This window comes from Anser brachyrhynchus, assembly GCF_964034855.1.
Source record: "Anser brachyrhynchus genome assembly, chromosome: 24".
Classification (NCBI taxonomy): Eukaryota; Metazoa; Chordata; class Aves; order Anseriformes; family Anatidae; genus Anser; species Anser brachyrhynchus.
In genome coordinates, this window is record NC_137717.1 from 314895 (window position 1) to 341771 (window position 26877).

At 53.8% G+C, this 26877-nt stretch overlaps 1 protein-coding gene and 1 long non-coding RNA gene across 3 annotated transcripts in view; one reads left to right on the forward strand and one right to left on the reverse strand.

Annotated features, from left to right (window-relative positions):
• RUNX3 (RUNX family transcription factor 3) overlaps positions 1–4432 on the forward strand; it is a 60834-nt gene extending 56402 nt beyond the window's left edge. For both annotated transcript variants that reach the window (XM_080566884.1, XM_080566882.1), the window contains exon 6: positions 801–4432. In XM_080566884.1, coding sequence (XP_080423010.1) covers positions 801–1324 — 524 coding nt within the window. In that variant the 3' untranslated portion in view covers positions 1325–4432. The remainder of the gene's footprint in view (positions 1–800) is intronic.
• Positions 4433–4575: 143 nt separating this feature from the next.
• LOC308182386 lies at positions 4576–20873 on the reverse strand. Its single transcript, XR_013941807.1, has 4 exons — positions 20791–20873; positions 20517–20671; positions 12986–15643; positions 4576–5952 (listed from the first exon to the last, which is right to left on the reverse strand). It is a non-coding gene; the product is annotated as an uncharacterized lncRNA (long non-coding RNA).
• Between the last annotated feature and the right edge of the window lie 6004 nt (positions 20874–26877).

Here is a 26877-nt window from a genome sequence, read left to right on the forward strand (position 1 = left end):
GTCTGGGCTTCCCACAGAGGACAGGACCCAGCAGCACCAGGCAGAGGTCCTGTCCGGATACAGGCTGGCTGCAACCCACTTGGCATTTATACCCCTAAGGAAAAGCCCAGGGGCTCCATCATCTGCGGGAGCTGGGTAACCCCCACCACACTGACCCAAGTCTCCCTTCCCCCAGTAGAGGAAAGCCTGAATTTCTCACTCTCTTTATCCTCTTAGAAGGAGAAAAATACACAGAGACAAGCAAGCAGAGGGGTATTGTGGCTCCTAGCTTGGGAGTTTTTAGCTGTGTGTTTATCAGCTCCATCCCCTGATGGTATCAGCACGAACAGGCCACCCACAGGAAGGCTTAGCAGCCTGGTCTGGACTCCAGCTTTTCCTCTCTGTCTCTGTGTGTGCGTGTATATACACCACCGACTATCTCAGGGACCAGCCGTCTGGGGCCTGCATCCATTTATTTACTACACAGCTGATGTAATGGCTAAACATTTTTTTCTGTGTTTATGGGGTGTTTTTTTTAATCTGCCAGAGACGAATAGACCCCTAGAGAAGTCAGTTTAATTGTGTCCCTTCTTGGATAGGAAACAGCAAATTTTAGGACAGGAAATGGGAACAAATTAAACAAAATGGTATTAGGATTTTTTGTATTTAAGTTTCCCAGCTCTTTTCCCCAGCAGATCTTAGAGATGTTTTTCCCTCTGACTTTAATTCCTTGGGCAGGGGATGACCCAGGCCACAGGACAAACTCTACAAGCCACCAGGCTAGTGCTCTAACCACCCGCTTTCTTCTCCCAACCCCACAGGCACATCAGATCTGAGCCCCTTCTCAGACCCCCGGCAGTTTGACCGCTCCTTCCCGACGCTACCGGCTCTCACCGAGACCAGGTTCTCTGACCCGCGGATGCATTATCCCGGTGCCATGTCCGCTGCCTTCCCCTACACCGCAACGCCCTCTGCGACAGGCATTGGGGGCATCAGCATGACCAGCATGCCCACCACCACGCGCTTCCACCACACCTACCTGCCGCCCCCCTACCCCGGCTCCACGCAGAACCAAAGCGGACCCTTCCAGGCCAACCCTTCTCCCTACCATTTGTACTACGGCACATCTTCGGGCTCGTACCAGTTCTCCATGGTGGCAGGCGGCGAGCGCTCGCCCACCCGCATGCTCTCTTCTTGTACAAGTGCTTCAGCAGGGAACAACTTAATGAATCCCAACCTGGGCAATCAGAACGACGGGGTCGATGCAGATGGGAGCCACAGTAACTCACCGACTACCATGACGACTACAGGGAGGATGGATGAATCGGTCTGGAGACCCTACTAGGCGGAACACAGCTGGGCACCGACCACTTTAACTTAATTGGCCACCGTTACGTTACTCCTTTTGGTAGTGAATGCAGCAAAATGAGACCTAGGGAAAATGTAAACCAAAGTCTCCCAAATCAAAAGCAAACCAGGATCCTCTACATGGAAGCAGGGCAAACGTCAAGCGAAGATGAACCAGGACCTATGTTACATTTCAAGATAAGCGTCCACAAGACTTGAATTTGTCGCTTGATGTGGTTCCTTTCATTTGTTTTTAATATGTGGATTGTACATAGGAAAGAAAAAAGATGTGTGGAATCAGATATTTGTTTATTGCAGAACACTTCTCAGTCATCTCACTCTCATCCTCATCCCCACACAAAGCATTCAAAAGTTAAGAAAACCTCGTCCTTCTGCAAAATGTTTCAGAGAAGAGAAAGGACCAGGAAATAATCCGAACCATCTCTCTGCCAATGCAAAAAGACTGAACTGGAAAAAAAAAAAAAAGAAGAAAAAAAAAAGAAAAAAAACTTTGTCTCCTCTCAGTCCCTCCCCACCAGTTTAAGGCTCCTGACTACCAAAGATCCGTGGAACGACGCCAGAGCCACATGCCGCACGTGAGAGTCTGGTTTACAGCACAACCGTGGGTTCTCGGGAATGCACGGAGGCTGCGCATTCCTCGTGGGTCAGACAGCATCAGCCATGTGAACAAGAGCTGTGATGTGATTATTATTATTCTTTGTTGACGACAGAGGTTGTATTGTTCATTTTTTTGTCATTGTCGTCATTTTTAAAACAGTAACGTGGCTGATCCTGTGCCTGACAGACCCTCCCCTTTCCTGTATGTTTACATATGAGATGTACTTTTTATGAGATGTGTTTTGTTTTGTTTGCTCTTTTGTCCTGACCTCACCATTCAGTTCTTTGCCCCTCTTTAGCAAATCTCAGTGATGGTGTCTGAAGCGAAGGCAGTGTTCAGGACAATCCAAGATGTGTGAGATGCACTTCCAAGCAAGCGTGTTACCTGCAGAGTGACTCAGAAACCTTTGGCATGACCCTGCCACTGGTCTCTGGGTCTTTCTTTCATTCTCTCTGAGTGGCTACACATGCAGCTGGTGGCAAAAGCATCATATTTCTGTTATGATTCTTTCCTGTGTTTTCACCCAGAGTGGATTGACACATGATGACTTTTTTTATTTAGAAACAACTTACACTTGTCAGTTCATGCTGAAAGCTCTAACTGAGATTTGGAGAAAGGAGCAGTTTCTACGCAGTCCCCTTGGTGGTGGGAAGATTGTGAAGAAATGTTATCTGACATTTTCCAAGCACTTACCCTCCTTTCCGTTCTCCCAAGTGACCCAGAGCACTGCTGTCATGCTGTAGATGAATAAGCTGAAGAACAGGCCCTTAAAGCTACCACTGGCGCACTGTTAGCTGGTTGGATTGTGTGGCATCTGGAGGAACCAGGTCCCTCAGGCACCATGCGGACACGGCCTCATAGCTGGTACCAACGAGGCTGTGATCTGAATGAGACTGCACCAGGTGGCAGCAGGCAGCCGGAGACGTGGCGGGGCTTCCCCCACGCCGAGTTAGTGGCCTGGCCCCAGTGCACGGCACAGGGTTAAGCCGCCTTCCACCAGCCGGCCACACTTTCTGCTGGTGTGCAAATTGGGGCTGGGTTCTGGACTCCCTGTGCCGCAGGGCTGGTGGCGCGTGGGCAGGATCCCAGGGAGCGTGGCAGGGTGAGCTGCATCCCACTGCCCTGCAGCGAGGGCACAGGACAGCCCCCAAACTCCACCGCTACCAGCGGCCTGCACCAAGTCTTATTTTTTCCACTCACAGGAAAATTTAAACCCTCCAGCTGACCTCCCAGTCCCTTCTGTCTAATTTATGCCATTATACCTATCACCAAATCTCAGTTGTAGCTTGTCAGCAGTCAGTTGAGATACGGAGTATTGTAATTGCACTACCACGTAAAGAGTGGGGCAAGACGTCCTGGCTTAGTTGGAAAGCTGCGATGACCACTCATGAGTTAAACAAGCAACAAGAGGAACAACTCTTTTAAATAGAAATTTTTAAAAGCCCTACCCCAGCAAAACTGCAACATTTACTTCCTTAGCAACAGGGAGCACCTCTCTGGTGCTTGCCAGCTGTAGAAACTGGACCACAGCAGCAGCCTGTGTTTTGATGCATTTATGTTTATCATCCAACCACGCCACTGATTGAAAGCACAAAGAAAACAAGGCATTCGTAGTACTAGGTTAATTTAAGACTGTTCATAATGAATTTTTTAAAAAATGGCAACAATGTTATTTTTATGACATATTGTCATATGAAGGTGTAAATATATGCACCTCTATTGTATGCAAATGGTCACAAGACAGGCCAATGTTTTTTGCTTTGCACTATAATTTGCTTTTTTAAAAAAATGCACAATCGCTTGTACAGTAAAACCCCTTTGTCTGGCTCAAAGAATATTTAACTATAGAATCTAATTTTTGGTCTTATTTGTTATAATAATATAATTCTTAAATGTGTTGAAGGATCCGATTCTTAATAATGCTTCTAATACTTGTATGTGCAGGGTAAAATGACAACAACCAACTAAGGAGTTGAGAACAGAGACATTTGTAGATAAAGAAGGCTAAAGTTGTTTTCTTTTTTTTTTAATGGTGTCTTACAATGGACATTAAAAAAAAAAAATGCTAGTGATACCAAATAATGTGGTTATTTGTGTAATATACCAGCCCTACTTGAAGGTAATGCCCTATATTTAACATGTAGCCCATCTTTTTAACCTGTAGCACTTGTCACTGGGGTGGGGGGAGGCGGGGAGGGAGGGAGAGGACGGGAAGGGTCTGCTCCTGTTGAAGTCATTTGACGAAGCTCTGGCTGGTGACATCTCTGCCGTGGCAGCTTCCATGAGAGCAGTCGGGCTCCTTTTCGTCGGCCGGGCTCGTGAACGGGTGGGACTGAGTCGGTACGAAGCCACAGCACAGTGGTCAGTTCTGCTTTTCTATTATCGGTGTCGATGTTCTTATCCAATGTACATGATTATATTGTCAGGCCTTCGTGTAATCATTTTAATGACTTTCCATGTGGAATAATAAACATACGGTTACAAGTCCCCTGGTGCCTCCTGCCTGCTCACTCCTTGCCCGCAGCCCCACAGGTCCCAGGTGCTGCATTCCGCTGGGATGGACCCGGCCCCTGGCCCAGCGCCCCAGGGCCGCTGCCTGGGCTGGCGGCCACAGCCGCAGTTTGGCCAGAGCAGGCGCAGTGAGCGGCCCTGAGCTCCTCAGAACTCAGGCACATGCCCACAGGCTCTGGCCAGCTTTTGACTCTCCTGAAATCCATAAAAAAGACTCCTATAGCCTTCTGCAAGACCAGACTGGGCCCTGACCTGGAGAGCTTGGCAGGCGTTTAGTTCCCAGCAAAGTTTAAATATCTCCCAGGATCTGGCCCTGTCACCACACGAAGGACTTCAGCCCCTTGTCCCTGTTTTCCATGGTCCTGGGCCCCTGCCCTGCGCCCCTCCCCATCTGCCATTGTCGGCGCATGAAAGCTCCGGCACAAAGCCCACACAGCACCCAGCTTCCACACAGCCCAAGCCCCAACCCCTTGGCTCTCACTGCTCACCTCGAGGACCCCAATGACAGAGGAAAAGCAAAGAGCACAGCCCAGGACAGTGTCAGATACCAGCACGCTGTCTGCCTGGAACCCTGGAGGAGCCAAGATGAGAGAAACGCAACCCAAGCCCTGGCCATGAGCGAGCACAGGGATGCCCAGCGAAGGTGGCGGCAGCGGCACTGCAGGGCAAAGCCAGCGCCTCGTGCATCCTGCGGGCTGGGGCAGAGCCCTGCTGCCCCTCAGCAAACAGCTCCATAAGCACAGCCCACAGCAGTCCTTGTAAGGGAAGAAAAGAAAGAAAAAAGGAAAAAACCCAGACAAAAGCATACCAAATGAGCGCCCGGCTCCACAGCCCTGGCCAGCGGAATTGCATTTCAAGTCAACCCCCTGACATAGCTGCCTTTTCTTCACAGCTACTGTGAGAGAAGACACCCCAAGGTATAGCTGTTATTTGCAGGAAATTTCCATGCCAAACTGATCCACACTTTACTCACGGCCTCAGTGAGCAATGCAATGGAAAGAGAGAAGGTGGAAAGAAAAAAAACAAACGATGAAGAAGGAGGGCTTCGTTGCAGAACGCTGCCACACACCCCAGTGCTCACTGGGGCACCTGTTGAAAAGGGTTTTGGGGGGCAGAATGGCTTTAGTGCCGGTGCCTGTCCAGGGCCAAGGCTCCCCTTCCAGACACTGCTGGGCTCACCCAGCACAGGGAGGACACAGCGGCAGCTGAAGCACAGAGCAGAGGCACATGCAGCTCAGAGAACTGGTGATGTTAAACTTACCCGACACCTGAAGGCCAGATGGGCGTTATTTTTATACAGGCCACCTACCAAGCACAGGATCCAGAGTGCTGCGGATGCTGGGGCCGCATCTTGCACAGGTTTTTCACCACCGTAGTGACTTCACAGGGAAGGCTGCGCCCACGCGTGGCTGCAGTGGGGTCTGGCCGAGCTGGGCGCCCCGCGGCTGCCGCTGGTGAAGGGGTCGGCTGAGCACCGGGGCGGTGCTGTGGGGCAGCTGCAGCATAAACACTCGATTTTAATTTCGCAAATTGAAGGGGGGGGGGGGGTTGGAGGCACACATCACTGAAGCTTGGATGATTTTGGTTTTGAACGTTCAGATATTAAACTGAACAGAGTCTGTGCTAAAAAATAGCCTAAGAAAAATGAAGAACATTTCCTTTGAGAACAAAGCTAACAAAAGTCTCAGCTACACTAAAATTTCATTGTATTCTCTTTCCAGACCAAACTCTAAACCCAGTCTCTCTTTTAATAACAGTGTCGTCTCCAAACTGCCCATCTTAGTAATAATCTTTTCACTGCCAAAAGGTTTATAGGTTACACAGGGCATGTGGGATGGAGCCTGCCTTGGGGCAATGCCTACGAACGAGGCCATGGGGCCTTGCCTTTCCCTCGTCCAAGCGTTAGCGAGCTGTGTACAGGCCAGTGGCCAGCATCATTAGGGCACAGTCCTGCCCCTCCAAAACAGCAGGGCCAGGTAGTCGTGTGAGGTGCCCATCACCCTTTCTGCAGCCCCAGACCCCCGAATGTCAAACCCTGCCGAATGCTCCTGCTCTAGCACAGCTTCTGTCTGCATCTGCGGGCGGATAATCCTGCTGCGGGGGCATCCTGCTGCAGCGGATGGGGGCTGCTGGTGTTCTTCTTGAATACTGCCTATTTAGAAGCTAAATGGTAGAAAACATGGAAAATTCATTAGGGCGTCTGGGAAAGTGTTAGGTTACACATCATTCGCTTCTATTTACTCAGTGGGACTTCATGCTTTGGGGGAGATACATATTTATACATGTATTTTATATGTATGGGCTGTTTTTATTAATTTTCTTGTTGTTATTGGTTTTTTTGTTTGTTTTTTTGTTTATTTTTTTCCTCTCTCTGTTTGGTTCCCAGACAGACACACATGTGAGCCCTTCGCTTCTCACAGGCTCTTCAAACCAAGAGGCAGCTCCTGCCACGCCAGCCCAGCATTCACTCCCTCCCCAAAACAGAGCTGCAGCTGCAGCCCTGCCCATGTGCTGCCCCACTTACACACATGTGCCACCCCCTACTCACCCCCCTGCCAGTACAGTGCTGGTGCTCAGCATCTCTCAGAGGCAACCAGTGCCTTTGCCATCTACTTGGAAAAGTCAGGAGCTGCTAAACCAAGACCGTAAAGGGCAAAATGCAGCCACGCCAGGACCTGCTGGCAGCAAGCCCCGTCTGGCTGCTGCCGCGGTGCTGGCTGGTAGGAGGCTTGGCGAAGATGGGAGCTGGGAAAAAAGCAAGAGGGGGTTGGCTGGGTCACTGCCCAAACTATAGAAATCCAAGAAAAAACCAATCCCTCATTCCTGATCACTCAGAACTTCTCAAGATTGGTGAAACACAAAAACAACCCCATAAAAACTTTGTACTGGGGTCACAAGAGCTGTTTTGTTCAGCTGGAGCCAGGATGTTTCATTTTTCAGGTCCACTAACCCATCTGCTGAGCTGTCTCTCCCCAGTCTTGGTCAGTTCTGAAGCTGCCATCCAGCCCCCACACCCCAACCAGAACTTGTTCACTAAATGCAGTCCTGAATCTGCCCATGTACTGCAGACTCTCTATTTCAAATAAAAACAACAAAAACCCACAACCGTCTGTGTTTTCCTATAAATAGAACTCTAACAACAAATCCCCACTGCTTGGCCATGCCAGGACTCCTGCTTTACCTGATGCCTGCTTGTTCCTGGTTGGGACAGCCCAGACAGCATAGAGGGAAGAAGGAGAAGGCATCACAGTATGTAAAACTGCCCCCATCGTGATGCTTGTGGCTCCCCATCATATCATAGAATGGCTTTGGGTTGGAAGGGACCTTAAAGATCATCTAGTTCCAACCCCCCTGCCATGGGCAGGGATGCCACCCACTAGATCAGGTTGCTCAGGGCCTCATCTAACCTGGCCTTGAACACCTCCAGGGATGGGGCAGCCACAACCTCTCTGGGTGAGAGGAGACAAGGCCAGGGTCTTTCCCAGTGCCTAATTTAAACCCAGGTCCCTGGATCCCCATCAGCCTCCTTGAATCCCTCCCACCCCGCAAGGATGCTGCCAACACAGGGCCGTGTCACTGGGGCACGCATCCCGCTGGCACCCCGAACCCGCAGGCTGGTGCTTGGTGGCTGCGCTCAGCAGCCTGCGTAGGAGCAAGCACCGCCTTTGTGGCAGCCGCACAAAGCACAGAAACCACATCTTGAAATTTCCCTGAAGCACATAATGTGCCATTCTGCACGAGAGCTGTAACTTAATCACAGATACTATTTTTTATTTAAGTCATGCAAATAAAATCAACTGTATAACTGTTAATTCCCTGACAGTAGCAGGGTGAGATGCAGGGAAGGTGTTTGCTTGTGTAGAGAGGTTGGGCTGGGCTGGGAGATCAGAAGAGTCTAAATTAAAATGCACTCTTATGCTGCAAATATCTATTCTTGGCTTAGCCTACAGAGTCTGAAAGTGATGGTAGCGACACGGCTCTGGGATGCTGGCTCGCTGCACTGAGTGCCTCCCACCGCCATCAGACACCAGGCAATGAAAGCAGCTCGACTTCAAACGGAGAGCAAGGACTCATTAACCCTGGAGTCGCGTTAGATGGGGCGATACCAGGCTTTAATTAGGACAGCCAAGGTGAGCACAGGCGACGAGGCTGCAGGAGCATGTGCATGTGTGTGTGTGTGTGCACGGCGCCGTTTTGACGCAGCCTCCAGGTGAACGCCCGTGGGCATGCACCTGCCTGCGTGGGCAGGGCGCACACGCGTGACGGGGCATGTCCGCGTGGCGGGGGACGCACGCCCGGCGGCACCCACCACCTCCCGCCACCTCCCGCCAGCCCTGCTCGGGTGCACCCGGCTGCTCAGCTCCTTGCAGGGATGTGCTGCTCCACCAGGGATGCACTGCACCGATAGGGCAGGATCTGGCCTTTGGGAGCTGTCTAGGTGCATCACTTCCCTGCTCCAGCCCAGAGATGCTCAGGTGGAGAGCGGTGGGATCACAGGGCTGCTGCCCCAAGCTCCCACATGCAGCACAGCAATGCCTGTGACCCAGCAAGACAGGAGGAGTGAGAAAATGCCAATGGCCTTTTTGAGCTGGATAAAACAAATCCTGGCTGTGTGCATTCAGTGCTGAGCAGCCAAGGACCAGGTCAGGCTCCCCATCACCACTCACTGCTCCAGCCCTTCTCCAGCTCCCATCCAGCCTCTGGCTCAGCTCCAGGAGGAATATTTCACACTAGTGCTACCAGGCAGCATATTTCCTTTCCATTCTAGTGACTTGCAAAGACCCCTGGGTCCCTGAGAACACATATATCTAATTCTTTAAGATGGGTGTAAAAGCCCTTGGCAGCACTGGGTTTGGCTGCAGGGAGGGGAGCTGGAGGTGGCACGGAGCAGGGCTGCCTGTAGGGCCACAGGCCCCAGAGCCATCCCCAGGGGCAGCTGCAGCCCCATCCCCGCCTTGGCAGGTTTTGCTGTTTGTCTTTGCAGCCAGTGGGTTTATTACAGCTGGGAACACCCAGGTTTTTTTGCTGTCTGCCATGAAATCGATACAGTAATTTCATTTCTCAGTCATAAATGAAATGAGCTGTAAAGTAAAGTTGGGTGTTTAAGCCAGAATGAAAGAATGAATTGTTCTAATGGGGGACGTTAATGAGGGAATTAAACATGCCTGTGAAACTCAGGGGTCCCGAGGCCACTCCTGTTGTCCCATCGAGTGCTTTTTGGGCTCCCCACGCCCCCCCCTTCATGCCAGCTTGGAGCTGTGTGGTCCAGCCCCCACTGTCCTGCCTGGGTGGGCACCTGCGGCCCCCCCTGCACGCCCCCGGCACAGCAGCGGGGGCCAGTGGTGCTGGTGGGGGGCCAGCACCAGGCATCGGCTGCAGCCCCGCCACATGCACCAGCATCCTCAACACCATGGCACCTCGCTTCAACATGGAGGTAGACAAAGCAAAGGAGAAAAAAGTAGAAATGAGAAGTTTCTTAACAATAGCAACAAAACCTTTCAGCTGACCCAAAGCAATTGGCTTTCCACACAGATATTTTTTTTTTTGGAGGGGAGAGAGGGCATAAAAACAGAGAGAGCGTGCGCAGAGATTTCCACTCCTACCAGGGCCAGACCATCTCCAACAGGTTAAACACCTTCCCCAGGGTAAGAAAGCCTGGTGCTGGCCAGCCCCTTGGTGCCCGACCCCTCTTGCCAGGCTTGACACTAAGGCCAGCATTTGGTCTTCGTGCTCCTGAAGCAGTCAGAGCAGCCTCGGGACTCGTCCCTGTCTGAGCACACGGAGACACACCCCCCCCCACCCCACCACGGTCATCACCCCCCCATACACTTCATCTTCTATTTTTCAGTAAAATACAACTGAGCACTGATCCAGGTGGGGCAAGAGTGCACTTTGATAAGTCCAAAAATATGAGTGCCATATTATCTTTAAACCATTAAAGAAATAACACAGCTAAAGCCCTAGTGGGCAATGAGAAACTTTAGCCAAGTTCCCCAAGCCAGCCCCCTGGTTCAGTTGTATTCCCTTGGAAATCCTTGCAAAGAAAAACACAGGGCATGAAAAATTTGGTTTTCATTAAAACCTCGAATGTGAGGGGTTCTGTAGCTTTCAATGGGGCTTTGATTCCTATAGATGATGGAATGTTTTCAGAACATTTAAAAAATGTTCTCCACCTTTCTATCTTATATCTGCAGAAAACTGCGCTGGCAGATTTTTTACCCCTGCCCATGCAATAGTACTGGTGTGTGTTGAATGCACATGCAAACCTTTATTTACCCTGAGGTTTCGTTTAAAAATACAAAGATATTTTCTTGTGGCTTTGGAACCGGAGGAGATACTCTTCCAAGGGGGGAGGGGGGGGGGGGGGGGGGAAGAAATGTGTGGAAAGTACTGGAGGAATTTTCTTAAAGATGTTTTTTTTCTTTTCTTTTCCTTTCTTTTTTTTTTTCTTCACTGGGAGAAACCAGGGTGTCTTGGCACTTAAAGGCACCTGTGTACCTTGCTGAACACCATCGCCAGAGAGGACAGAGGCATCTCATGGGTTTGGGGTGGCTTTGTGCTTTCACTTGCAGGAAAATAAGAAAAAAAACTTTTTATGCATGTATGATCCGCACTTGGCATCTCTGTGCCACGCTGGGCACGCGGCAGCGAGGAGAGGTGAGGGCCCAGCCCTGCATGTGCCGAAATGCAGCACCGCGGAGCAGGCTTGTTCAACCAGCTGGGCTGGCTGGTCGGCGGCCGTTTCACCGGGAGACACGCCGCACTCCCCGCTCTCTATCTCTTTCTTTTCTTCCCCTCCCCTCAGCCAGCTCACCTGCTGCTGTGCATTAAAGCCTCATCTCAATTACAACAGTCATTAGTCACCGCCCAAGGAAGGGCCACCCAGTCTGCGGTGGCGGGCTGCCATCACGGCCGCCGATGGCGCGGGTGCCGGCCCCACGGCACCCACTGCCCCGTGCCCAGGGCCGGCGATGCCGCAGGCAGCTCCAGCGCCTGCCCCGCCAGCCACGGCTGGGCCGAGCCGTGCAACACAGCCCGGGGATCACCTGCAGGGCTCCACGTTTATCAGCGATTCGTCCCAGAGGGATGAGAGGGAGCCAAGCAATTTGAATAAACCCAAACAAACCTCGTGCGCATCGCAGAGGAGGCAAGGCGTGCAAAACCCCAAGGACACCTCCGCTCCAGCACAGACCCAGCAGCATCGGTCACCAGCCGGGGGTGTCGCTGCCCCCCCACACCCTGCATGGCAGCGGGGCCGGTGTGCGTGTAGCCGATCCAGGGGGCTGCCGATGTCAGCTCCGTGCCCAGCCGCGGGGCTTCTGGGCGGCAGGCAGGGACAGGCCCGCTCTGCCTGCAGGCTGCTGCCAGCAGCAGTGCGGCAGAGGTGGGAGCATCGCAGGGCAGGGGCCCCCTGACCTCCCCTGGCCGTGCTGGGGCCGAGGGCCCCTGCCCACCTCAGCTCGCTGCCACACTGCTCGGCACCACGCCACCGAGGCCAGGAGGCGGAGGAGAGCGGCGCACGTGTGCCTGCCTGCCACGGCTCACGTAGGCAGGAGGTGCTGCTGACCTCAGCTGCCTCCTCGCTGCAGCAGGAGGATGGCAGTGCCTGTGTGCAGCGCGGGCAGGAGCTGCACAGCCTCACCCTGGGCCCTGGCCCTGCAGCAGAGCTGGCTGCCGAGCCCAGCCTGGTCACAGCTCAGCAACCTCAAAGATCACCGTGGCTGTGCCTCGTTTTAGGACGTGTATGGCTCCATCCCACCCCCACCGCTCTCTGAGAGCTTTCTGTGCCAAGAAGCTACGAGCAACAAGTGGCCAAATAAAAGCTACCCGGCTCCTACCTACCACAAGAAATAAAAACATGATTAATTTTTTTTATATATAATGAACTTTTAATAAATTTTACCCTTGCTCTAGGAGTACAGTTACTGCCTTTGCAGCTGTCACTTCAACGCTGTGCATAAGGAGGTAATAAAACACCCTCTCAGAGCCTTTAAACAGTTGATGGCTCCGCGTCCTGCCATACGGCAACAGCAAGGACCCCCGCAGACAGCATGCTAATTAACATGCAGGGATGTGCAGGGTTAATAACCAAAGAGCTTTCACCTCTGCGGCATCCTGCTGGCCCAGGCTACAGCCGTGGAGGAGGCGGATGCTGGTTTTGGCGAGGTCGAGCCCCCAGTGCAGCCTCGGGGCCTGGGACCAAGCCCTCCCGGGCACCGGGGGGGTGGACGCAGCCAGGCCAGCGGGCACCAGGCCCCATCAGCATCTGTGAGCTTGTCAGGTCCCTGGCACAGCTTGGAACAAGCTGAAATTATTCAAGGAAAACGTCAAAGGCCCCTCTATAACCCGGCACGCAGCAGTGTTGATCTGTGCCTTGATGAGCTCTAGCACTTTGCCCAGAAGGAAAAAATGCTTATTAGATTAAAATCCAGCCCCTCTTCATGAATCCTCTCCCTCTTCCCAAACCCAATCATTTTAAAAGGCAGAGGTGAAAAAAAAAAGGGGGGGGGTAGCTTTAAAGAGACTTACCCATTAACAGGAGATACTTTGGCCTTCTGTAACTTTACAAATAAACTTTGCTTTAAAAGTTTGACTTGTGGCACAGTTTTGGCAAATTCAGACCCCTTAAATACACCATTTCCTGCATTCTTGATTGCTATCTGAAGGCTTGTGAAAATATACAGGTGGATTGAAAAACTTTAACTGTTTACTCCCCACCCTCACCCTCTGATTTGGAAAGATGCTGTTGTTGCATGGAGCTCAGCCCTGCTCGGGACAGGGCCAGCACTTCTGGCTGGTGACCGAATCTCCACCATAGCACCGGGTCACTGCATCCAGCACTCGTGGTGCAACAAGGGGAGATGCTTGGGACAGGCGTAGGGTAAAAGAACTGGGGCCAAAGCAAAGGCCTGGAAATCAGGATCAGTCCCAGCTGCCCTCTGCCTGTCTGTCTGTGCTGCCAAAAGCCTGAGGACAGGAGGGACAGACAGGCTGCAACGTCCTGTGCCACTGAATGCCAGGCTTGATTTGCCTTTCCATGAAATGGCCTCTCACCACAGCCAGTTCAAAGAATGCCTGCAGAAGCCCTGAGAGGTTCTCACTGCACAATTGTAAAGGAATTTTTATTCTTGGTTTAAGAAAGAAGAAGAAGCACAAACATAGTAATTTATGGGATGCTGGGCTTGCATCCACGAGCACTGGTCCTAGCAGTCCTGGGGTGCAGTGGCACCCACAGGGGCGAACTCCCCCCGGAGCCACCTGGCCCTTCGCCATGGGGTAGAGCAGCCGGGACGTGTGCCAGCCCCAAAGCCCACCATGTCCCCCGCAGCCCCTGTGCGGAGGAGCAAACCACCTGCATGGAGCACCAACCAACCCGTCTTGCTCCCTGTTAGAAGCTCATTTTTAAGACAGTTCCCTGACCCTTTGGCCATGACCAGCCACCCAGCAGGGCTTTACTCAGCAAGGAATAGCCTGCCTTTCTCCTTCCAGCATCAGCATCATTGTGGGAGAGTGAAGCTTGGACCTAATCCTATTAGTTCCTAGTTATTTCCTCTCCATCCACTGCTCGAGCATTAACAGGGCTCTTCCAAAACCACTGGGGCTATTGGCATCAGCTCTCCTCCTCGCTTGGCCGTGACTGAGGGGTGCAGAGGCGAGGGGGCTGCCTTAGCGGGGGGCCCAGCCCACCCAAGGGTGCCCAGGGATGGAGCGGGGCTGGGGTGAGCGGTGCTTTTTAGAAAAGGGCGCCGTGCTGCTCATGCGGTTGTCCTGGCATGTTTCACCAGCACCGTCTGGCTTCTAAAGGAAACAAACCCCTGCAAATACAGCGAGCACTGAGATTTCAATCATAAAAAAAAAAAAAAAAAAGAATCAAGGAAGCCTTTCCCCCACCCCCGCCCTCTCCTGGACAAACAGCGTTTCTCAGCCCACATTCAATACCTAATTTCTTTCTGCCACATCAAGATACTATGGATCTGAATCAGCTGTTTTTACAAGAGAGGATTTTTTTTTTTCTCTTTTGCATTTGCCAACAAAAGTATTAATAGTTTCAGCTCTGGAGATGAAAAACAAGGGGCTGGAGAAAGTGCAGCCAAACTCCCAGGTGTGGAGCTGTGGGGAATCTGCGTGCTGCCCAGAGCTGGTGCTTTGGAGGGGGCAAGGAGAAGCCAGGAGCTGCAAGTCCAGGTTAATTTCCACCAAAACAGAGAATGAACACCAGCGATTTTGCTAGCCCCAGGCAGCCTGCATAAGGCCAGGGAGTATTCTTGTGCAGCTCCCCAAGCTCATCTGTAAAGTAAAACAAACGGGCTCAAATAAAATAATAATAAAAAATCTGAATTGAAAATGCCAGCCAAGGCCTTTTATATAAAGGGGACCCCGGGAGCTGCAAATACGCAGATCCTCTGGTTTTCTCTGTTCTGCATCTCCTTACCCAGGCTGGGGGCTGCCGTGAGCCGCCCCCACCCCAAAGCGGCCGTGGGGCCAAGGCAGGGCTGCAGCAGGGGCAGGACCTGGCTCTGGTTCTGCACAGCTTGGAGGAGCCTTTCCCTCACGGGCATGCAAAGGAGCGAGGTACTGAGTGGGCCTTTCCCTCTTACCTGCTCAGGCTGCAGGGTTGCCTAACGACAAACTATTTGCTGCACAGCAGCCTGACTCAAGCACACGGAACGAAGGTCCTTGTCAGCCTCATGCTGGCACGAGGAGTTGTGCAAGAATTAAAACTCACTCCTGATCCCACCCACTGCTGCTGGACAGAAACCAGAGCCTTTCCCCTCATTCAAGTCTCTCATTTCCAGTGTGCCAGGCCGGTCCATTCTTTCCTCCCAGGCGCATCATGCCATTGCTGGTGGCATGCCTTTGCTCCACTCAGCAGCAGCAGGTTAGGGCCGTCAGCTGGCAGAGTTTGATGGCAGTTTTGTAGTTGAGTGGCTTGCAAAAGCTGAGTTTGCTTTCCATGGCACACATGGGAATTTATTCGTGAAGGAGCTGTCCTTGGGGACTACATCACGGAACCAGCGTGTTGGACAAGGACCTGCCCAAGAAGTCCCCGTCCGGAGCAGGCGAGGTGCTGGTTGCTGGGCTCTGCCTCTCCCTCCCACTTGGGCAAACATCGCCAGGGTCTGCTGCACGCCTGCGAGCACGGTACAATAAGGTTTAAGTTGCCAAAACCGCAAGGGAAATAAGCATCTGTTTAAAAAAAAGAAAAGGGAGGAAAAAAAAAAAGTCGTCACAACACTGATGCTTTGGTCTGGGATTTTTGAGCTGGGGCAAATCCGAGCCAGCGTTGTCCCTGTACCAGAAACAAACCTTGGGTCTAGCCCAAGCAAAAGGAGGAAATTCCAGTCCCTTTCATTCTGTTTAGCACTGTAGAAAGATGCTGAAGGTGCCCAGAAATACATATTTCAGAAACACGCTTCGCAGTGGCTCAGACCCACAGGAATAACGCTTCTGCGCAAGAAGCGTTTGGGCTGGGCACTGCTTCTGCAGCTTTTTTCCTGCATGCATGGGCTGTAACCTTGGCCTTCCATAAAAACGGGGGCAGGAATGCTGGCAGCACCTGGGCAGCTGCAAGCTGCTGTGGCGTGGATGTTGCCAGTGGGGCCAGCACAGCCTTCCCAGAGCAGCAAGTGCTTCGCACAAGGGCAGGCACCAGCCCAGCAGCAGGAGGGACCCGGGGACGTGGTGGCTTCACGGGTCCCTTTGTGCAGCTGCAGGGCCACCAGCCTCACAGAGAAGCCCTTCCCTGGCGTGCTGCAGCCAGGACAGCTGGTGAGGGAGGGATCGCTAACCTCTGCGGGGCCTGCTGGCTCCCTGGGGAGGAAGGAGCATTCTCCGCTCCTGCCTCAGCCTACGCTCGCACGAGGCTGCCTTTGCTTTGCAGAGGCCAGATGGGACCGTGCTGTCGGCCCGCTGGGTATGCAGCCAGTTTCATGGCTTTGGCTTGGAGGAAGCCCACAGAGAGCTGCTGCTGAACAGAGCTCTGCAGGACCCTCCTGCTGGCAGAGCGGTGTCTGCAACATGCTGGAGCTGCATGGGTCCCTTCCGAGCAAGACAGCACGGCTGGGCTTGGGCTCTTCCTTCTGGGGAGTGAAACTAGCTCCACTGAATGAGGCAGACAGCAGCTCCAAGCTGCTGTGAATACCCACATCTAGTGAAAATTACTGGAAATTAAGGAGTTCACCATCACATGGCTCATCCCTCCCAATTCACCGGAATGCCCCATGCTTTGAGCACTTTTACTGACTCCCGGGTACAGGTTCAATCCAAGCCACTGATGCAAACACCCTGCGTCAGCAGCCTCGTCCAGCAAGTTAGCATGGAAAAATATAATGCCCGTGGAAGCACTCATACAAAATTAACAAGTACTCCTGCTGCTGCTCATCACACTGAAGCACCCCAAAGGCACCAGTTCCCAGCACAGCGATTACCTGCTCCAGAGCCTTCCTCGGCTGCAGGATGATCTCTAGACCCTCATGAGACCCACAGGAAGGAAGATGAGAGCTCACCAAAAGCCCAACTCAGCTGTAGTGCTGCCCAGACCAAAGTGAACCCTGAAGACGAGCTGGAGAATCGGAGACCCTGGCAGTGCTCCTGCATGGCACCGCCAGTCCCTGTCCCACATCCCCTCGGCCCCAGGTGGGTGGGAAGCAGAGCCCTTGTCTCCCACAGGATTCCCCTGGCCTTGCCGGCCCAAGAGGGAGCTGCGTGGGCATCCCAGGGGCGGCTCGGCTGCCCTCACTGCCATGTGGTGGAAACACGGCCAGGACATGCCCATGGGCGGCGGGATGGTGATGGGAGCCCGGACAAGCTGTGGGCCCTGCCCTCTGGCATTCTGAAGACGGGGATGCGGAGCCCACCCTGAGCATTGTCACCCTTAGACACACAACCCCACGAGGGACCGGGACACAGGGTGGGGAAGGGCATGCTTTCTTGCCCTGCTCCAGTGCAGTGGGGGCAATTAACAGGTGCCTAATGAGGCCCCTGTCTCACCCCTATTTCCCCAAGCAGGGCCCAAAAGCACCTGGGCATCAGGGGCCAGAGAAAGTCAAACAGCTCTGCAGCTCTGCCTCGGCTGCATCCTGCCTGACGCCGGCGGCAGGCTCCGCACTCCCAGCCAGAGCTGGGGCCAGGGCCAGTGCCTCGAGGCTGAGAGGAGCTGGGGCTCCCTGCGGTGCAGGGCTCACACCCCCTGGCCCAGGGCAGATGCCGGCCCCGGGCTGAGCAGCGAGAGGCAGCGCAGCACAGATGAAAGCACAGGGGAGTGTTTTGGAGCGATGGACAATACCGGGGAGAGGATAAGCAGATGTGAGCCTGCCCCAGATCAGCCTCGTCAAGGCTGGGGTGAGGTTGGGGAAGGTGTGAGCCCAGATCCAAGCTCTGCCCCAGATTTATGGAATGACCTCAGGCAACTGCTTTCATCTCGCTGTCTCTGTAAAACTGGGTTAAACGCTCCCCTCTTTCCTCCTTGTTTGTTTAGACTGTGAGCCTGCCAGAGCGAGGGCTGCCTCCCTGGTCCTCCCATGGCCAGCACCGAGGCCGAGCTGCTCCAGATCCTGTTTGACCTGAGAGCCAGCAGGCTCAGGCATCCCAGCTCAGTGCATCCACTCATTGCACATCTCTGGGAATATCCCAGAAACCCAGCGTTGCCTCTAGAAGTCAGTAGAAACACAAAGTAGATTCTAGCCCTGGAGTTACAAAACCTGGAATGAAATAAGGGCATAAAAATGGTGCTCCTTTTCTCCTTTGGTAGTCATCAGCCCCTCCTTACTCCATCTCCAAGGGAAAGCAGAGGAAGAAAAGTCACAGAGCCCCTCCGTCCATGTCGGAGAGCTGGGACAAGGAGCCGAGGGCAGGAGCTGTTCCCTTTGCGGCCCAGACCCCAGGGGCCATGTCGATGCTTTTATTGCACATGCCATGCCTTGTCTACCCTGTCCCCCAGCACAGGGATGGGGCGGGATGGAGACAGGATGGGGCGGGAGGAGAGCCACTGCATTGCTCACCGCCCTCCCCAGGTGCTCTGCTGGGGTTTGCCAGGACAAGACAAAAGCACGCCCACCTCGACGGGTGCTTCACTGCAGACTGGGGAGAGGACCCGGGTTATTAACGCAAGTACTCAAGGGGAGAGAGGAGGAAAAAAGGAACCCGAACCAAAACCACACCATACTTGTTTATGGGAATGGTTTACACTGACCACAGGAAATACTGCACATGTCCAGGCAACCCTCCTGGCCAACCTCCTCAGAGCCATTACCTCGGCGCAGGCAGGCAGAGCTTGGGCAGGAGCTGCTGGGGTCAGAGCCCGGCCCGCAGCCGAGGAGGCAGTGCCATGTCTATCCTCGAGGACACCCAGGGCAGTGCTGGGTGCACGGACAGGAAGGGGGATGCACAGATACACCTGGGCACAGAGCATTCCCTTTTCTCCTCCTCTCTCTGAAAAAAGCAGTACCAGAGCTTTCAGAGGTCACCTCTGTGTGCAACAACATTTATCAGGACTTCTGCTTGGAGAGGCCCCTACCTGCTCCAAGTGCCACTGTTTCAGAGCACAACAGCATGGTTCACGTCCCTCTGCGGGGGCAGCCCTGCATGCAGGCCCGGTGTGGTCCCAAGCTCCCCGCCAGCCAGCCCGGCTGCCGCCGTCAGCCACGCAGCCCCGACCAGCGCCGCCGCCGTGCCGAGCCAGCAGACCCGGGCGCTCTGACTCACGGCGCGGAGCCGTCCCCGGCCCGCAGAGAAAGTCGGAGGCGAGAGCTGCGGCCGGCGATGGGGGAGCAGAGGCCAAGCTCCCCAGGCAAATGTCCCGTCTTGGAGCAGCACGAGCTGATTGTGCAATAACACCCCTGTGTGAGCGGGGCTTTGAAATGCAAAGGCAGAAAGATCTGTTACGTTCATGTAGTGCTGTTGTGGTCTAAGTCAAACAAAGTACACAATATAAATTGGCTGCAATTGCTAATCAGCAGGCAGATTCAGACCAAGAGGCATCTCGCATGTAAATCATATTTACCACTAATTAAATGCACAAAGAAGTTTTTTCCAGGCATTCAAGGTTGCTTCTGCAGAGTTTGAACACCCACACATGCACACACCCATCGCCTCTGCAAAACGACAACTTTTTTGCGCACAAAGCAGTTCATTTCCATGCGCGTGGATTAGGCAAGCACTTGCCGAGATGCCATTCCCATGTTCCCATCCCTGCTCCTGTAAAGGTGCATGGGCTGAGCAGCAGCAGCACCCAGACCCACCGAGAGTTTATCGCTCCCCAGGCACCCAGGTGGCGCCCAGGGTTCAGCCTCATGTCCACCTCAGGGCATTTACATGGCAACAGGACCATTTCAGCCCATTTCCAAGTTCAATAGAGATGGGAGAGGTCTCAAGCTGCTACAGGGTCTGTGAAAACATCTGGTTTGATGGGGAGAGGCCTAAGAGGTTCCATCTCCCCAGGGAAAAACCCAGTCCCCGGTCCACCTTCCCAGGGAAAATCCCAATCCCTGAGGTCCAGCCGCTTGTTCCAGCTGATCTGCTAGCCACTTGACACATGTACCATCAGGCACTCACACCAACAGCCATAGGAGAAAGTCATGTGTCATGTCAGTGTAGATATGCTACATGAGCAAGGCAGAGGTAGCTCAGCACCCAATATATTGGGTATCAGCTGAATGCCAAGGCAGGTGCTGGCGAGGCATTAGGAAAATGCAGCCTTTTTCTCTCTGACCAGTTTTGGGGCTGCCATGAGATGACATGGGCAAGGGGCTGCTGCACTCCCCCTCTTAGGTGTTTACACCCGAGGGATGTGCGCGCTTGCCCTGTCCGGCCGACATCCCAGCCCCTGCGTGTGAGCAGCAGGCAGCATCACAGGCCATGCTCTGCGGCCACAAAGCTGCACACCAGTCAGGAGCCTGGCTGCAAGCTAATGAGATAATTTGGCAGAGGAAAGCTTGGGGTCAACAAAAAATTGGGTGGTGTGCTGTCATGCACTAGGGTTTGTGAAGCAGCCAGCCTGCAGGACAGAGCAGCAAGTGTAGCCTTTAATGGGTGATGAATATAAATCATCTACTAAACATACCTGAAACTACGGTGACTTCAGAACAAGGAGGAGGTGATGACAGTGAAACCGAACTGGCCTTTTCCTCGATCTCCTCCTGGAGCAGCTTTACCAGCAGAGACCTGCTCCGCAGCTCAGCTGAACGCAGGCTCCATGGGCAGGGCAGCAAGGTCGGCCTAGGAGGAAATGCAGAGCGGCAGCACACAGGGATGTCGCATGCTGCAGTCCCTGGCCACATGTGCAGTGCATGAACCCCAGCTTCCCCATCTGCACTGAGCAGCATGGCCAAGCACACCCCAAAATCCTGATGCCTCTACCCAGGAGCCGCAGCACAAGGTGCTCCAGGAGCAGGGGGCTCCATTGCTTTGAGGAGCAGGGTCACTCACGAGCATCATCTGCGTTTGCAAACAAGGCTTTAATCTGCACTACCCGGCACGCCTGTGAGCAATCATCATGCTGCAAGGATGTCGGCATGCACCGGCCCTCGCACAGGACACATTTGGATCGCATTATACTGGGGGTGTCAGCAGAAGGCATGGTGGTGAATGCTTCAAGGCCCAGAGCGTGGACAGAAAGACATTCCAGCTGCTTTCTGACACAGCAGAGACCCATGTACGTGTCACGTGCAATTAGAGGAATGATCAAATATATGTCAAGGCACTGGGAATTAAACTCCTAATTCAGCACAGCACTAGTCCCTGAGAGGATCAGGCAGCAAGTCTGCAAACCCACAGAAAGAAGAGCTTTCCATGTGGTGCAGCGTTAGGCAGCAAAAGCAGCTGTCAGGGCTGAGGATGGGAGGGTTCAGGAAGCGTGGAGCTACTGGCTGGGATGGGCTGCAGGCAGCGGCTGGCAGCTGCTTGTCTGCGACAGTGGGAGAGGTGCAGCAAGCAAAGGCTCGAGCTGGCCCTGCCGTTCCTCTGCTCTGGCCCCTCGTGGAGCAGAGCCACACAGATGGCACCGAGATCTGTCTGTGCTGAGCACACAGGCTGCCCCAGCGCGGAACCCCACCAACACCTTTCCCCCACAGGGGCAGCAGAGGCACGATGCCACCAGCTGCAAGCCAGCCCCTTGCCCTGCCGCCTCCTCCCCGCAGCCACAGCATGCCCAGGCCCCGGGTGCAAACCTCCGCTCGGACGGGCAGCCTCGCTCCGTCCTCCCGTACGCAGCGCCTGCATCCAGGGCCGCCCAGGCGTGAGCGGCCTCGCCAGAAGGGCGCATTTCTGAAGGCAGGCTGTGAGGGGGGGCAGAGGGAAACAGCCCTTGCGCAAGAAGGCAGGCGCTGCTGCGAGCTCGGCGGGACGGCTCCGGGGAGTAATTCCACCCCACGGTGATGGAGAGGGGCGGGGGGACAACGTGGCGTTTAGCAGCCGGTTTTCAAAGCCCACTCCACCCAAGGGAAATGCAGGGGACGTTCAGACGGCAGACAGCGACGGAGGGCCATGTTTCACAACTGCAAATGGCTCGTGCCCCCCACCACCCACGTTTGGGGCGTGTTTGAAATCTAGATGTCGACTTTGTATCTCCTGCTCATCTCCAGTTGAAACATTCCTTCTTGTTTACTGGTCCTCTCCCAGTCACAGGATCCCAGTTGAGCGAAGGAGCCTTCATTTCCTAGGGACATCTTGCATTCATTAGGACATGTTGTTATTGACTTACAAGGCTGCTAATTCTCAAGGTCCAATTTAGCCCTCAAAACCACTAACATGTGTGCTGGGGAGTTGCTACATTGCTGTGACCAGCCAAGTGCTGTTCGCCAACAAAGCAAAGCCGGGCACAAAGGAAGCCTCCATTTAAAGCCATCTCCTCCATCTCCTGGCGCGGCAGAGGTTTGGCTCCTCTCCTCTGGTGCTCAGGAGCTTCAGCCCTGTGCGTTGTGTGGCAACGGCTCTGCTGGGACTTGGTGGGTGACAAGGCTGGCAGATGAGCTCGAGCATCTGACCGCTGCAAATGGGAACGGATGTCAGGAGGGGGCAGCCGTGGTGCCAGGAACGCCAGCAGGGCCCCACTGGGGCCACCAGGACACCTGGCCCCCAGCACACTGTGGAAACGCACGCAGGCTCCTGCCCGAGGAGCAGAGCGGGAGCCTTGGGGCTGGGGGAGCGCAGGCTCCTGGGGCTGGTGCCCGGCAGGCTCTGCACCAAGAGGCAGCGCAGCCAGGCGCCTGCTTCGGGGTGAATTCAAGTGGTTTAAGAAGTTGCCTCAGCCGCAGATGAACTGTGGCAACTGACCACGGGCTCCTTGTCTGGTCCCGGCATTAAGTAAAACAGGCTTGCTTAACTCCCCATCTCAGGGTACTTCTCCCTACCTGTGCTACCCAGGTAGCCAACAGGGAGGGGCAGGTTCATAAATTGCCTCCTAGCAGCCCCACTGACTATATATAGTGAGCCCAAGCTCTTAACTTGAGCCCCTCAGGGCACTGACTCACCAACATAGGTGGATTAAAGTTGGGTGGCTGAAGCAATTACAGCCCCCAGCTGCCAGCCCCACCCCAGCTGGGAAGCTGCAGCCCCCACAGCGGCGATGGCTGAACCACACTTGAAGCAATGCCTGAACCACCGTGTTTACAGGCTGGTGAATGAAAGCAGCGCTGGGGTGCTCCAGCGAGCCGGCCCACAGCCACCACAGGCTCCACGGCGCGATGGCGGCTGATTGCGCCCGGTGGGGTGCGCAGCCCGGGGCCTCCGCTGTGGGTTCCGCAGCAGCCGGCACAGGGGCCAGCAGGGACGCAGTCGATGCACCTGTGGAAGAAGCTGCTCTTGGAAAAGTCCTCTTGACTTTTGCTGACCAATGAGAAGCTAAGACCGTGGACAAAGCCAAAGGAAAAAGGAGGAGACTGAACCTATGGCCCCCAGTCCATCGCTGAGCTGGTACCAACTCCATCGCTTCCTTTCCCCAGAAAAGGGGAGGTTTGGAAGCACCACAAGGCAGGACAAGACGCCCCTTCCCTGGGCATACAGAGCTTGGCACGGGACCAGGAGCTGAGGCCACCAGCACAGGGATACCTGAGAAAGGCACTTGCCGATGGCTCATTCATTGCTCCAAGTTTGAGGTGCTATAGAGGTCTCTTCTGGATGAGGGGGTCTGGGAACAGAGTTCCCCCCCCCAGAAATCCACCCTGCAAAGCCCGCTTTGGGCACCAGCTGGCTGCATCTCCTGGGACCGTGCCTGGTGCCAGGCCGACGGCAGCCAGGCCCCGGGCATCTCGCCAGCACTGCCCACAGGCTGGGCCTGACAGGCCGCCTTCCCCAGCTGGGCCTGTCCCAGTACACACCGGTCAAGCAAAGCCCATGCACTTATTGCTGCCTTCCCAGGCAGCTCCTTGAACAGAGCAGAGGCGACAGCAGCCAGGAATTGCATTAGCCCCCTGAGGTGTTTACACAACGCACAGAAGCAGGAAAGCTTCTGGCCATATAAATATCTTCACACACACAGGAGCTGCTCGAGTCACTCACGCAGAGGGATAGCAGCCCAGTTAAGCACAGGGGCCCAAACCGCCAGAAAGATTCACAGGTTTGCAACATAAGGTCCAGAGGCAATGCAAACTGCTGCTGTGGTGGGAAGAGAGAGGGCTGGAAGGGAGCAGAGGTGGCCAAAGCTGTCAAAGGCAAGTGACAGAATCCTGAAATCATTAAGGTTGGAAAAGACCTGCAAGATCGTCTGGTCCCGTCATCCCCCTACCACCAGTATCACCCATGTCCCTAAGTACCACCTCCAACCTTTCCTTAAACACTCCCAGGGACGGTGATATTGTTAACACCCAGCAGGCTGACATGTCTCCAGGGCATGGTGCAGAACCAGGAGGTGCTCCAGGCCCAGGAGAGGTCAAGGTGTCTTCACATGCTGCTATACCCAAGCTAATCCACCCTAGCTGCAGGTGAGGCGCCACGCTGATGCAACTCCGTCACCCGCAGGCTTGGCAAGTACTGCTTCGGGCAGCACGTCCTTGGGCAGCAAAGCGAGCAGGACCACCTTGCTTCAGACACGCTGTGCCTGGGAAGGCACTCCCTGGACAGCATGGCCAATGGAAATCACTGGGGTGCTGTGTTCCCTTTGGAAATCAGACACTGCGAGGACTTTGGGAAGGGACTAGACTGTCTTTGAGAGCCCACTGCAAGGACCAAGTCCTGGGAAACCCGGCCTTGGGCTCCTTTGAAAAATTGATTCTCAGGTCATGGTTGAAGGACTTGAATTCATTACCATACATTTAAAAAATGCAGATGAAGAAGAGCCTGGGACCGATACACCTTGCTACAGGCAGGCATAAGGCAACCTAATAATTAAAGGCTTCAAGTATTTCTTCCCAGGTTCAAGTCATCACTTAACTGCCCGTCAGACAACTTTGTCCTCAGAGGAAGCTGGCCCTGGCCACTGCTCTTGGAGTGGCTGTTCAACATAAAAGTGATATCAGACAAAACCAGTGAAGCACCTGCCGATTAATGCTGGCATGAGACATGCCATCACAGGGCTGGTGACCTTAAAGGTCACCTAAAGAAGTCATCCATGTTAAATAATCAGGAAAGTCTTTGTTGGCACTAAAAATCTGCCTCTATCATTGGATAAGCAACCCCAAAAGTTTTCAGCAAGCAACACATGTTGCCAAACACAGAAGCCCTACTGCACACAGAGGCTGGGCTGCTCCCAAAACGCTGTGCATCCTCAGAGAGCCCTGAGCCTGGAGATGGCCTCCCAACACGCAGCCGTGAACAGCACCAAACCGTGCAAGGCCTTAAAACAAGAGCTGAAAAATTCAAGCAGATCATTTCCTCCTGGACATATTTGGGAATGTATTTATTTTATATCTTGTGAAAAAATTCCAGGATGTAAGTGAGAAGCCAAGAATGAAGGGGAAAAAAAAAAAAGGAGGGGAGGGGGGAAAGAAAGAAAACAAATTTGAACTGGGAATGTTTTACGTGCAGTATTAAATCTCCAGCACACAATGAATCACGCAGTTCTTGGTCTAACAAGAAGGACTCCAGAAAGTCTGTAGTATGAAGGAGTCACTGGAGACTCTAAGAAATATGACAAGCTCAGTCCAAAGTGCACAAAAGAAGTGTTTTTTGTGTGTGTGTGTGTGTGTGTGTGTGTGTGTGTTTTTAAATAGAGTAAGAAAGAAAGAAAAGAAAAAATTAATGGTAAGAAAAATTCTCTGAAATTACAGTCCTACAACAGCTCCATTTGTATAATCCTTCTCATACCCAGAAGCACTACAAAACTGTAGTGCTCAACGAGACTAGAAATAGATGACAATGCAACAAGGACAATATGTATTTGAACTTTTGTTCAGATCTCAAACGTGTGTTTATGGTGGGACAAGCACATAGGTGAGTGAATGTGCCCACAAGCAAGTATGTGCATACAAATCACAGAGAAACAGTGCTGGAGCCCAGGGAGCCGCCGAACCTGTTCCCTCGCCCAAGGCGCACTCATGTTTACATAGACAAACATCTGTCTGAGTGCTTTAACACGTCCTTCACCCCCAGTGGTGGCGGCTCCCCAGCCTGCTGAGACAACTCAGGCCTCTGCTGCAAAGCCAGGGATGCTGGGAAAGTCCGCACCTTGTGTCCTCTCTTCTGGACGTCAGTTCCCCTCCGCAGCTCCTGTTTGCACAGGGGGGATTTGTGCTTCTTCCCGCTACTCGTTTCTCTAGACGACACACCATGTCCCTTCGTGTATCCTGCTTGAGGCTCCCAATGTCTGCCTCCTCTCTGTGAAATTCCAGAAATAGCCACTTACCTTTGAGGTTTGACCTTACAGCCTCCAGCCCTGACTTCTCGGCTGGGGCAGACGTGCACAGGACAGCACAGCAACCAAAGCGGTGCAGAACCACCCAGAAAAAACCCTGGGGAAAGCTTCCACTCTCCTGAAGCTGCAGCACAGCCTCTCCCAACGTCTTCCCATGCGTGGTTTGAGCTGGGCAAGGCAGGAGCCAGGTTCCTCTTTTTAGGGCTGGTGATCCTAAGGGGTAGATCTGAAGGAAGGTCCAGTGCAGCTGTGCTACTGATTTAGGTCTGCAGAGGGTACGTTCAGCCAAAAGCTCTCCAAGATGAGGTGCACGAGAGCTGCAGGGGTGATGCCCAGTGTGCACAAACTGAGCAGCCTCTGGCAGCTGCACAGCCAGAAGAAGAGGCAGGAGAGGCCGTGCAGAGACCTGGCCGGTGCTGCAGCAGCAGACCCCTTGTCCACAGTTCCACCAAGACCCCCACCAAGACGTTGCTTTGCCCGCTACCCAAAAGCTGCACCGCAGCAGTTTCCCAGTCCCAAGGCAGGACACAGAGCTGCATTTCTTACCAAACCTGTCCAGGCTGCTGCTGCCCAGCTCGGGACATGGCTGCCCCTTTGGTATTTACAGCAAAGCCATGGTTCTGCAAAGAGAAATCCC